The 12,300-nt window shown below is 38.9% G+C and overlaps 1 protein-coding gene across 5 annotated transcripts in view; it reads right to left on the bottom strand.

Annotated features, from left to right (window-relative positions):
- The window catches only part of LOC129732077 (uncharacterized), a 332,272-nt gene that overhangs the window by 105,563 nt on the left and 214,409 nt on the right, over window positions 1-12,300 (bottom strand). For all 5 annotated transcript variants that reach the window (XM_055692571.1, XM_055692570.1, XM_055692573.1 and 2 more), the window contains exon 4: window positions 11,104-11,506. In XM_055692571.1, coding sequence (XP_055548546.1) covers window positions 11,104-11,506 — 403 coding nt within the window. The remainder of the gene's footprint in view (window positions 1-11,103; window positions 11,507-12,300) is intronic.

Below are 12,300 nucleotides of genomic sequence, written 5' to 3'. Positions count from 1 at the left end.
GGACGATTGAACCGAATTAAGACGAAGTATTGTGCTTGCTTCAGGATGATAAAACTATAATAAATATCTATATAGAGTATATATAGTAAGATCTTACTAGGGGGAGGAGGGGGGGGGGGTATCAAAAATTCTTACGATGTCTTACAAGGGGGAGAGGGGGGGTTGGAAAAGTGGAAAAATATGCTTACTTATTTATTTATTTATTTCGTCGAGCAAATGTAGACTACAGTTATAAAAATACAGTGCTTTCTTATATTCTATACATTATTTCCAGTAGTTAGTCGTTTTTTTATTTGATTTTTGCCCATGGTGATGTCGATATTCTCGCAGTGCTGATTATAGTGACGCATCATGCGATTTATTGGGCCATTTTTTGAGTAGTTTGTTCTGTGAGAATTTTCCGAAAATATTTTACGATTTCTTAATTGACGACTGGGTGCATAAAAATTTAGTTGTGATAATAATTGAGTAGATTGCACGCGTTGAAAAATAATGTCATTGATAAAATAAAGCATTGAAAGATGGCGGCGTTCTTTAAGTGCTTGTATGTCTATAAGCATGCAGCGTGCTTCATATGATGGTAAGGGAAATGATGTCCAATTTAGCTTACGAAGCGCGTACAAAAGAAATTGTTTTTGGACAGATTCAATGCGTTCTTCATGTGTGGCAATATAGGGATTCCATACAACGCTACAGTATTCCAGAATTGGTCGGACGTATGTAATATATTATAGTTTGATTGTATATGGGTCTTGAAAATTGTGGCCGAAGCTTTTATAAAGCCCAGCATACTATTTGCTTTGTTGATAATTGTATTATAATGTTCTATGAATGTAAGTTTGGAGTCTAAGATTACGCCTAGGTCCCTTACGATTTTGTATTTTTCTACTGGTTGGTTTCCTAAGAAAATGTTTGTAGGTGGTGTTACTGTTTTTCTGCTAAAGGCTATTGAATTACATTTTTTAATGTTGAGTTGTAATAGGCTTTTGTTGCACCAAGTGATTAATTTCATTCTGGAATATTTCGAAGTCTTCTGCACTGGTTATTTCTATAAAGAGCTCCATGTCATCAGCATATACAAGCACATGTATTGACTTAAGAAGAAAGGAAATGTCATTTACGTATAATATAAAAAGAAGAGGGCCCAGGTGGGAACCTTGAGGAACCCCAGAAGCTACTTCTAGTGGGTTTGAAAAGGAATTTTTAAAGCGGACTATTTGTGTTCGTTTTGTTAAGTATGACTGCAGCCATTCCAAAAATTATGTTTCAGTTCCGTATTTTTTGAATTTCAAATTCAGATATTTGATTGACAGATAAAGAATTCGAAAATTCAGGAAAATACGAGAAGTATTCGCGGTCGCGATCTGTTTCTTCATATGTGGTGTAAATTTCTTGAAAAAAAGTGGCAAAAAGACTACATATTGCATTACTAGTTTGTCCTACATTACTGTCAAGATGCATTCGTGATGGAAAGTTGTTACTTTTTAGTTTGGTTTCTACGTAATTAAAGAAGTTCTTAGGGCAAGACTTGATTTGATGTTCGATTTTACGATTATGTTCTTCATGTGCAATTTTAATGGCTGCGTCAAGTTGACAGCAAATTTCTTGGTAATTTTGAAGATTTTCGCTATTGTTGTCTTTTTTGTATATTTTATGTGCTTATTGTTTTCTATTTTTTAGGTTCTTCAATTGTGGATTAAACCACACTGGATATTTGTTGGTGTTCGTTCGTCTTCTTTTTTTAGAGATACATTTTCTGATATAATTTGATTAATTATTTCATAAAATTTTGTTACTTCTTCGTTGACATTTCCTTCTTTACAAATTATACTACGCCAATTTATTATGCGAAGTCTACGTTTGACTTGTTCGAAGTCAGTTTTGTGGTATTCCGGTACATCCTCGTACTCACAGTCGCTGCGGTACGAAGTGTTATTCATTACTATTGAGTATTCAATTGCTGTGTGGAATGCTTCATTTTCCAGATGGGAGTCAGTGATGCATCTACACAGAAGTCTTCAGTGCAGTTTGTGAATAATAGGTCTGAATAAGCATTTTGTTTGTTTTTGACATGATTGATTTGATATAGACCGAGTTCTGAGGATTTACCAAAAAAATACGGCAGTGTTTCGTTTTCGCCTACGACTGGGAGTGAGATAGATTCATTTTCAATGTCTACAATAAAGTCTGAATTACGTTGGTTGAAGTCGCCATAGACATGCAGTTTTACTTTTGGTTTCATGTTAGACATAATAAAGAGTTTTGAAAAATAATTCATACGAATGTTTATGAGCATGTCCCGGTGGAAAGTACACGGAACAGAAGATATGTTCTTCGCCAGCAATAAATGCTTTGGCCCATACGTGTTCAAATTCTTTATATTTGTCGGATATTATTTCTTCAGAAGTAAAGTCTACATAAATGGCAATGAGGACTCCACCGCCTGACTTTTTTTTGACTGGTAGACAAATTCCGATCGTGCCGGAATACATTATAATTGTTTCCAAATACTTCTTCGCTTCTTACGCTTTCGTCCCAGCTACTTTCAGTTCCTAAAATTATTTTAAAAGATGACGGCAATAGATTTTGTTGAATTTCTTTCATTTTGCTTGGGATTTTCATGCGATTGAAATTCTTACAATAGATAAGAATTTCAGTCGCATTCTGTCGAGGAAGCGAAGAAGTGTTAGTCAAGTTATTATTTATGTTAAAATATAATGGTTCTGCCTCAGAATTTGTACTAAATTCATTTACACTTTCGCGAAGTTGTTGAAGACGGTGCGTGCGTTCATTTGATAAAAAATGACGATATGCTTGAAGGTCGGCTACTGCTTCGGCTGGCGTGAGTCCATATTCCTGATGGACTTCAATAAACACGCGTTGGAGTTGTTCTGGAGATGTCGGCAGTCCTTCGGATGCGAGAAGCATTCTTATACTGGTTAATGTCATTCCTTCTACGCATACAGATGATGGTTGGTCCTTCATGTATGCGAGATATAGGCGTGTAATATGCATTACTTTTGGGTCGCGGAGTCTAGCCTTCAAAAAGCGCTCGTCGCCATTCGATGATTGCTGCGTAAGTCGGTCGATTGGTTGACGCATGGGGTCAAGTTCAAATTGGCTGTCTTGCGGTGCTGATTGTATGCTGGCGTTGCTGGCAGGAGCCGGTGCAGAATTTTCATTGTTAGTTGCATTTTTTTCTGTCCGATATGGGTTGATAGTTTCGCCTTTTTGGAAATTTATAAATTTTGAAGTTATGTCTGAATTCGGCGGCCCAGCAAATTGAACGCGTGCAGCTGCCAGGAGGTCTTTGTCCGAGGGTAGTGGTGGTTTTGGCATTTCAGCAATTTGAGTTTTCTTTGAGTTGCAGGCGAAATGGTTTATTCCGTGTTTATAGGTGTTTTTACTTATGCTGATAGGGTTTGAGTTTTCCTGCTGACGTTTGCGTTGCTGCATACGTTTACGAGCGGCCTTTTCTGCTTGCTTTTCCTGCATGCGTCTTTTACGCTGTCTGGCGTCATATTCAGTCCAGTCGCGTTTCCATACTTTTTTATTGCCAATTGGGCGCCATCCTGATGTGAAATTTGGAGTACGGTGTTCTTCTGAGTCCGATTCTGGAAGTGGCAATGAAAGGTGAATTTCTTCAGCCAGACTGGGATGATTGTCTGTTTTTGGCTGGAGTGAATTCGATTCTTTGAGCGCTTTGAATTCATTGATTAGTTCCTGCGCCGTTGTACTGCAGTTTGTTTTTTTATTTTGTATAGCTTTGGTCCATATTGTCAATTTTTGATTCTATATTAGTAAATGCTTTTTCCAGGTGCTATTGTATGTTCTTTGTGTGCTGCCGATTTTCTTTGCTAATGTCCGATATGTCCGATATGGAGTCATGGCCAAGTTCGCCGAACAGCGTCGAAATGCGATTTATGGTTTTTGCCGACGCATTGTTTGTGTTGATATTTACTTTTTTAATTTCCGTCTTCAATTCAGAAAGCAGTGTATTGATACTGTCCAGTGTGTCGTGCGTTACAGTCAGTTTAGGAAGTTGACTGATTATTGAATGATTTGATTTGATTTGTGATTCAATACTTTCTGTTAAAATTTACTGGTGCTGGATGAGCTTCTTCAGTTGGAGTTGGTCCATGAATTGTTCCTGGCATTCTATGCATAAGGGCAGCATAAGTGAACGCAGTAGTTCTTCTTGGTTTCTACGGGTTCCTACGCAGGCAGCGTGGAAGTGCCTTTTGCATATTCCTTCGCATTTCCACAGGAAACGGTTGTCGGTCGAAGTACAGTTGGTTATGCCACACTTTTCCATAGCACTGATTAAAAATTGTTACGCGGCGAGTACGAATTGTCGAGAAAAGGTTAGATACACGCGGTAGCGCGACGGTCAAAGATTGTCTATAAATGAATAAATTGTTGCTAACGTGCACTCGCGACGCCGTCAAGGTGTAAAAAAAAAATACAAGTTAATTGCGGAGCGAAATGAAAACGCGTGCGCGCCCGATGACTGTTCGTGGCGAAAAAACGTACCTAATTATTGAACGGCCCCTTTTCTGTTATGTAAGCTGAATGTTGAGACGATTTTTTATCGGAGTCCAATCGCTGAGAATGGACGATTAAACTGTTCGACTGATAGTTGGCGCTGCAGTCAAAATGATGATGATGATTAGTAGGCAGCATTTAAACCTATCAAGATTCTATTTGCAGTGAGTTGTCACGAATTTACGAAGCGGGAAACTTTAAAAATTTAGATTTTTTTCACTAAATGGTAGATTTAAACTAAGAAAAAGGAATTCCATCACGCTGTGTACCTACCAACTCCTGTAAGAACATAATCTCAAATTAGAAACGAAACCGGATCTCATATATTTGCAATTTCATATTTATTTTCTTGACAGTAAGCAGTCTACTAGATGCTGCTGAAAGTTTTTAACCAGCGGCCGAATTCCGAGAACACGTGTCTTTGAAGAGAAGAAAATTTCTTCATTGAAAGCATATGAAGAAATTTTCTTCTCTTCGAAGAAATGTGTGCTCGGAATTCGGCCGCAGCTGTATTCTTTTTGAAGCCAAGAACATCCAAAAGAGCAAAGCCTTGGTGCTACATTCCGTATCGGAACTCGACCTTCCGTTTATTATACACAGACTTCGCAGCCAACTGTTGAGTGTACAGGACAATTACGGGGCTAGCGCTACGATCCTACTGACACTAACAGTCTCTCCCGAGCCGAGACTCGAACCTACGACGAATGGCTTGTTAGGCCAGCATCGTACCTCGAGACCAGCTGGGAGATGCAAGAACATCCATTTTACGCAAATATCGCATGAAAAACAGTCTACTGTGTATATCAGCTTTGGCTAAAAATTGAATCTATCATCATTTTTCTAGTTCTAAAGTGCAAATCCAGAAGTCGCACGGTCGTTGCGGAAGTGGTGATTGCACAATTAATTGAAAAAAAAACACATGTTTTTTATTAAACATAAATGCCCACTATATTATACCATTGTTACCAGCTAAGTGTCTACTTTGGTATACATCGTTCTTCAATGCAATTTATTGGAAAATATCCTAGAAATATAAAAATTTTTACGAAGTACTAAAAACATATTTTGGACCACCATGTCTACATTTTAGCCCACCTCTATTTTTAGAACAGTGTGTTGAAATTTCGCAAACGAAAGTTTGGGCTTGTAGCCCAAATCATTAAATGTAATAAATTAACCCTGGAATGGTCTGCATCAATTTAACTCCTCGGTTTTAGCCATGTTGCGCTCTTTTCTTCTAACAGTGCGTCAGTTTTTTTCTCGTATTTTCTTAATCAATAAATAAATAACAAAACCTAAATTGTGGTTTTTGTTATTCATCGATGTGTTAACACCGCAATTATCATTCATCGATCATTTATATAGAAATAGTCGCTTTTTCAATTATTTGAAAGTCGGGAGTTAATTTGACGTATGATTATCCTTATACGCATATCAAAAATAATTATCTTTTCAGGGTTAAGAAATGGGGGGTCAAAGTCGTCGAAAATCTGTCCACGAGGAATGTGAATGGCCCCTTAAGTATGTTATTTCAATGATGCACATATTGCACACTTAAAACTGGATCTCAAGCTCAGCTAAAAAAACATCCGAGTTCACTCGGCAACTTGGGATTCAATCGATATTTCAGCATAAAAACTCCGGTTGCCGAAAGTCGTCAAATCGTTTTGCCAGGACTTCGCCAAATAAACAAAGCTTGACGAATCTTGTCTCTATTTTTTGCCGAATTTATCGTTAAACACAGATGATGCCGAGGTCCGCAAAAACATTACTGGGATCTCGGCACGAATTTTAATTATTGCCGTAGTTCGGCAATGCAGCTGTCATTCTCATGAACGAGTTGCCGCCATTTTTCTTAGTGCAAATTTGTGCGTGTTACGGGCGAGCAAACTGGAACCAGATAAAAGCATGGTTAAAATTTGTGCGAACTACAGATGTTTACAATCTGTTAGCCGAAAAAATGTAGTGCAGATTCGTGGGAAGCGGCTGGAAGCCAAAAAGTGTGGTTTAAAATAGTGTAAATGCAATATTATTATATTTGTTTTAAGGATAAACGTTAGACGTAGTATTAGACGAAGTGTTTTGCTCGATGCCCTACATGCGACCAAGGTAAAGACAAACATTCAAAACTCAATATGATTAAATTTTATTACTTACTAAAACTCATCGAGCCTATAATTGATCGTTTTAAAGAAAACTACCGAGTTCTAAGCGAAATTATGCTCTGCGATTGGATTCCACTAAAAAACGGCTCTTTACTGTGCCGAGCATTCAGCTTATATAACCGAAGGTCGTGAGACTGGTTTGCGGCCTCTCGGCTGGATTTGCCGAGAGCACAGTCAAATGCGTGCCACGATTCTCGGCATAAAATGACATCCCTTACTAACACGCAGAGAATCCTGAGTAAGAATCCCCAGGATACCTTTAACTCGGTGACGGAATCGATCCGGAGGACTCCCACTCAGGATTCTTATTCATGAATCCTAGAGCCTAGAATCTATGCGAATCATATGTGATTCAGCCGAGATGGTTGCCGAGCACTCGGCTGTCCAAATCTCGGCACAAACAATGCCGAGATTCGGCGAAATTGTCAAAGTGTGTGGTTTCTTATATTCATTGAATTTATCAGATAAAATGCGTATAATGTTCACGGGTGGGCCAAAATACCTTCGTTACCAAATTTATTCATTCAGAGTATTAAATGTTTACGGAACATTCAAGAGTCTTACGTTCTTCTCTTGCAATTTCTGTTGCACCGCGTCCATTTGACTTTGGGGTGCTTTTTACGCTTAGTGCTTGTTTACACTCAAGGCGTTGCACGATATTGACAACATTTTTTCGATTTTCGGCTTGTATCACACAAATTTTAACAAAACTGTTTTCTGCGTTCTGTGTGCTCGTACGTAACATATTTGAACAAATTTGAACGAAAAAAAATGGCGGCCTCGTTCATGAGAATGGCAGTTGTGTTGCCGAAACTCGACAACAAGCAAAATTCGTCCGAGATATTAGTTCTATTTTTGCTGACCTCGGCATCAATAGTGTTTAACGCTAAATTCGGCGAAAATTCCGGACGAGTTTCGTCAGGCTTAGTTTTTTTGGCGAGGTCTTGGCAAAATACTCTGACGGCTTCCGGCAACCGACTTTTTTTGCTGAAATATCGGTTGAATCCAAAGTTGCCGAATGAACTCGAACTTTTTTCAGCCGAGCTCTAGATTCTCTAGTTCCAAGTGTGTATATTATTTTTTGCGGAATTTTTCAAAGTTTCAGCATTCAGTTATACATATCTCTTATCATTTTAAAACACATTTTAGGTGTTTTTTGTACCCAAACATAATATTCACTCCATAAAATTTACCGACTTTAACATACACTGATGCTCCAAATTGGTTCCATATTTAAATTTACAAATCACTGCTAACAGCAATATTATCTGCTATTCCTCAGAGGGGCAAGAGGCATCGACAGCATCAACAGTGGTGATTTTGTATGCAGAAATCTCGAAACACGATTTCCTCGAAATAGAAACCTGAATAGAACCAAAAATGGTTTGATACGAATGGTGTGCAACGTTTGTCTGCACTACCACTATCAATCTCTTAAAGATTTAACATACTCGAAAAAATGCAACACATGATTTTGTGTATGATTTTTAATCGCATAGGTAAAAATAGATGCAATTTTGGGTAAAGCTAGTTTAGAGTGTAATGTTTACATGAGTAAAGTGGTTAGATAGTTCCCCAGCACGAAGTGCTTGGACAAAAAAACTGAAGTGCGTTTATGGAAAATCCAGGTTTTATAGGTGGATCGCGAAACAGTTGGTAATCGACTATTTAACCGTGTCCCTCGTTGTAAAATCGTTCAAGAAAACACAGAGTATCTGGAGGCGAGCTGGTAACGTAGGAAAATCGAAACGAAGGCTAGGAAGGTGATGGATTACTTCAAGCGCAAACTGAACCTTTCGATTCAGGACGTGGCATGACCTTACCGTACCAAACAGTCTCAAGCCGTGGTGTTACCTTTGCTATGCGTAAGAGTTGTCTCCACTCTACTTGGTCCAGAGCTGCAGTTTGCCAGCTCGGCAGTCTCTTTAGGGTCCGTACGTCATCTTCTATCTGATCAATCTACCTTGCCCGCTGTGCACAATTCTTGTGTCTGGTTCGTGCAGCAGATAATATAACGGGCCAAACATTTTATCTTCCATGTAAAGAAGGTACTTCACCGAACTGGTAATCAGGATACGGTGGCATTAAAGTGAACACCAAACAGATACTTGGCCTGGAGTTTACGGTTAGCAAGTCCCAAATATATGTTCTTGAGGAGTTCCAGGAGAAGAAGATCGACAAGTTTACCATGAAGTAGGTACTTGATGTGGCAAGCAATCTGTAGATGCGGTAAATTCAGCAAGCCATTTATAACGGCCGGCATCATCGACGGCCATTTATATATCGAAGAATGCCTCCAGAAACGCCTACTACCCTTCCTCCGGTCCCACGAAGGTGATACTCTTTTTGGTTGGATCTAGCATCGTGCCGTGGAAACATTAATATTGGGGATTTACTGCCGGTACCCGCATAACTGTCCTATACTGATTTTGGTCACTTTTGAGTTATCATCGGGAATCGACTTAATTGTTACCATATTTTCTGGGAAAAAATTAAAATTGATACTTTTGTATGGAAAAACATGGAAAAAATACCAAGTTGTTTTTGTCTCATATTGAAAGTGCCCGCTTTACAGTCCCACCGCATAGTGGTACTAACTGCAAACAAATAATTTTGCTCCGGATCAGTTTATATCGGATTATTTTAGGCATATAGAAGTATGTCATTTAATTACCTAGACTAATGTTGTTTTTCTGTAGTACAATCTACGTTGCCAATGATACTGCCGGTTGCTGGTTGAATTTATATGTGATGGGACAAAATATGCAAGTACTTTTGAAGTGTACCCGCATATTTTGTCCCATTTCGTCTTTTTTTTTCAAGTTATATAACGTAAAACCAATTCCATCCATGGTTTTTTGTTCTCAACGGTAAACTTGTTCTGCCATGAATATGTTATGGTCATTGGTTCTGGATGTAACTGCTGGAAATCCGAAAATTCACGGATAATATTAAATCGCCGTTTTCTCAACATGTTGTTTTTCATTATGGGACAGTTATCCGGGTACCGGCAGTATACCGCTTCCCGAAAACCGAAAGTCGCCACCTTAAAAACTTCACCGAGAATTGGATATCTACCAGATCTATAGAATTTAACATTCCTAACCAACTCTAAAAGGATATAATATGCATAATTCCCCCTAAACACTGCTCCAATTTTCGTTCTATCAATACTTATATATCCATTCTACTATTTAAAAAAATATCAACGTTGCTTACTGTAGCAAAACAATAGATTTCAATTTTGTTCCGATGTAATAAAAATTGTAATAATTTTATAAGTTATTCACGGAAATAAAAAAAAATGCAGCAATTTAAGGCAGTTTGGTTTGTGTGAATAATGCAAAAAATTAGGCATTTTCAGCATGATTTCATCGTATCGAGGAAAACTGATCTGGCAAACACTGATATTTTTTAATTAAGTAAAAACAGATGAGAACACAATGTGCCTTCAGCTGAATACTGCCTTTCGAAATATTCCTTCCGGGAAACCGCTAAGAGCTGGATTCTTTTTCAATAATTGGACAAGAAATTAAGCGGTTGAACGGCTTTGCGAAATTTAAAACAGACCCGTCCTGCTTGTTTTGTCTTACGATTTTTCGCATTTTGATTATCGTTTAAATTACATTTCAAATGCCTTAGTCCACTGTGGTCGTCTTATGCAATAAGTTTGGAGGAAATACAAATTTTTTATGAGTTGAAGAACGCCATAATAGACAAATTATTATTTTGGAAATATTTCGAGAACAAGATTAAAAACTCAAATTGGTGTTCGCTCAGTTAATAAGGAAAACGCTAAATCACTCAGAATGTCTGAAAAGAATTTACCCATTCAACCGCCATGCCAACGCGAAACACAAAAGCAGGACGTCGCAGTAAATTCCATTTCCGGTTCAAGGAAAGCAAAAGAATATCAGCAAGCATCTTCTTTCCGTTTCCATTGGACAGTAACTTTGTATAGAAGGACAAATACGAAAAGCTGTTTTTTTCCTCATTCAACGCAATAACCTTTGAATAACCGACATCTTTATCAGGATTCAAGCTACTTTTCACTTTCCTCATAACAGGTCACCGAAGGGGAAGGAAAAATAAAATTCCGCGAAATAGGAAACAATTAGGAAAAATTTTGTTTTCCCACGCTCACGGGGGCACGTACAGTGATGCTGCGGCAATGTCGCTGCGCGATGTTGGTGTAATTTATGTAGCCAATCACTTGTGCCCCGTGGTTGTTGATCGTTATCTAAATTTGATTTAGTTTTTATTCTTAAACTGGTGCTTCCGAAATATTGTTTTAGCTTGACGATGTTTGGAAAAAGTTGTTTTTGTTGCCCAACGCTTTTCGATATAAAAATAAACAATTTTAAAAAGATATTATCAACTAGAGTCGGCTTACCTTCATCGTGCAACTGCTTGGCGGCGCACTCCGCACACTCGGCACATTCGGTACAAACAGTTTGCTGTTGTTGCGATGGCGGCGGCGGCGGCTGGGCTTGTCCTGTACCGGTTCCGGTGCCTCCGGTACCACCGCTACCGCTGCCGCCGGTCTGGGAGGTCTGAGTGCTGCCCGTTTGTTGTCCCTGCTGGCCAGCAGCAGCCCGTGCGGCCAACATGGCCGCCCGTTGCTGCTGTAGCCGCTGGATAACTTGAAGCTGCTGAATATGTTGTGCACCGAAGACATGGCCACCGAGGGCGCCGCCGAGCGCATTGTCCAACAGCCCACTGCCGTCCTTATAACCCTCGGGAGGGCTCAGCGTGGCCTGATCGACAAACTCTATGGGTGGAGCAAACTTGGGACTCTGTAAAGAGAGATAAAACAAAACCAAACTAGAAATCGTTCATACGCGTATTCCATCGAGATGGGACCGGGGGGACATGGAGTAAATTAACGTGACTAAGAAAGCGTAACATTCTGCAATCAGTATTGTCTTTGTCGTGTTACGTAGCACGTGTTCGATTACGACAGACAACATTCAGGGGGAGAATTTGTTCAGTTTAAATGAGCAGGGCACGGCTTCCTGTATTCAAAACGACATCCTAGTCGAACCGTAAACTATCGTCGTAGTTGCTTTATGGGTTTTCATTTTCGATACGGCGATGCTCACTGAAGCGGAATTTACTGCCTAATTGACAGAATTTGAAGGAGTGACTGAGGAAATTGAGGGAGAGAAGACACAGCCTTCATCCATTCTTCGCAGAGACAGTTCAGTTTTCATCACCTAGTACGGCTTTGATGTTTACGGTTTGTGTTGACTGAAACTATAAATAAAGCTGGCATAAATTGTGCGTGAAATGAACGATTAATTTGTAGCTGATAGTTAGGTGTTAGAAAATATCATATACAGCCAGTATTACTGCACGTACTGCATAATCTCCGAACGAAAAATAATGTTTATCTGCTCTAGAAAATACCTTTTAAATGAAACTAGAAGCTATCAGCCCAGTATACCCAATACAGGTCGGACTCGATTATCCGGAGTTTCAAAAAATATTTTGCTTCGGATAATCGAACCGACTTATTAGATACATTTTTCTAAATTCTTTTTTTCATCGAGAACAGTTGATAAAATAAATATTGTTCTCGGTAAATATA

The sequence above is a fragment of the Wyeomyia smithii genome, chromosome 3 (assembly GCF_029784165.1).
Source record: "Wyeomyia smithii strain HCP4-BCI-WySm-NY-G18 chromosome 3, ASM2978416v1, whole genome shotgun sequence".
NCBI lineage: Eukaryota > Metazoa > Arthropoda > Insecta > Diptera > Culicidae > Wyeomyia > Wyeomyia smithii.
Note: the sequence above shows the minus strand (reverse complement) of the source record. Positions and strands in the feature narration are given on the sequence as shown.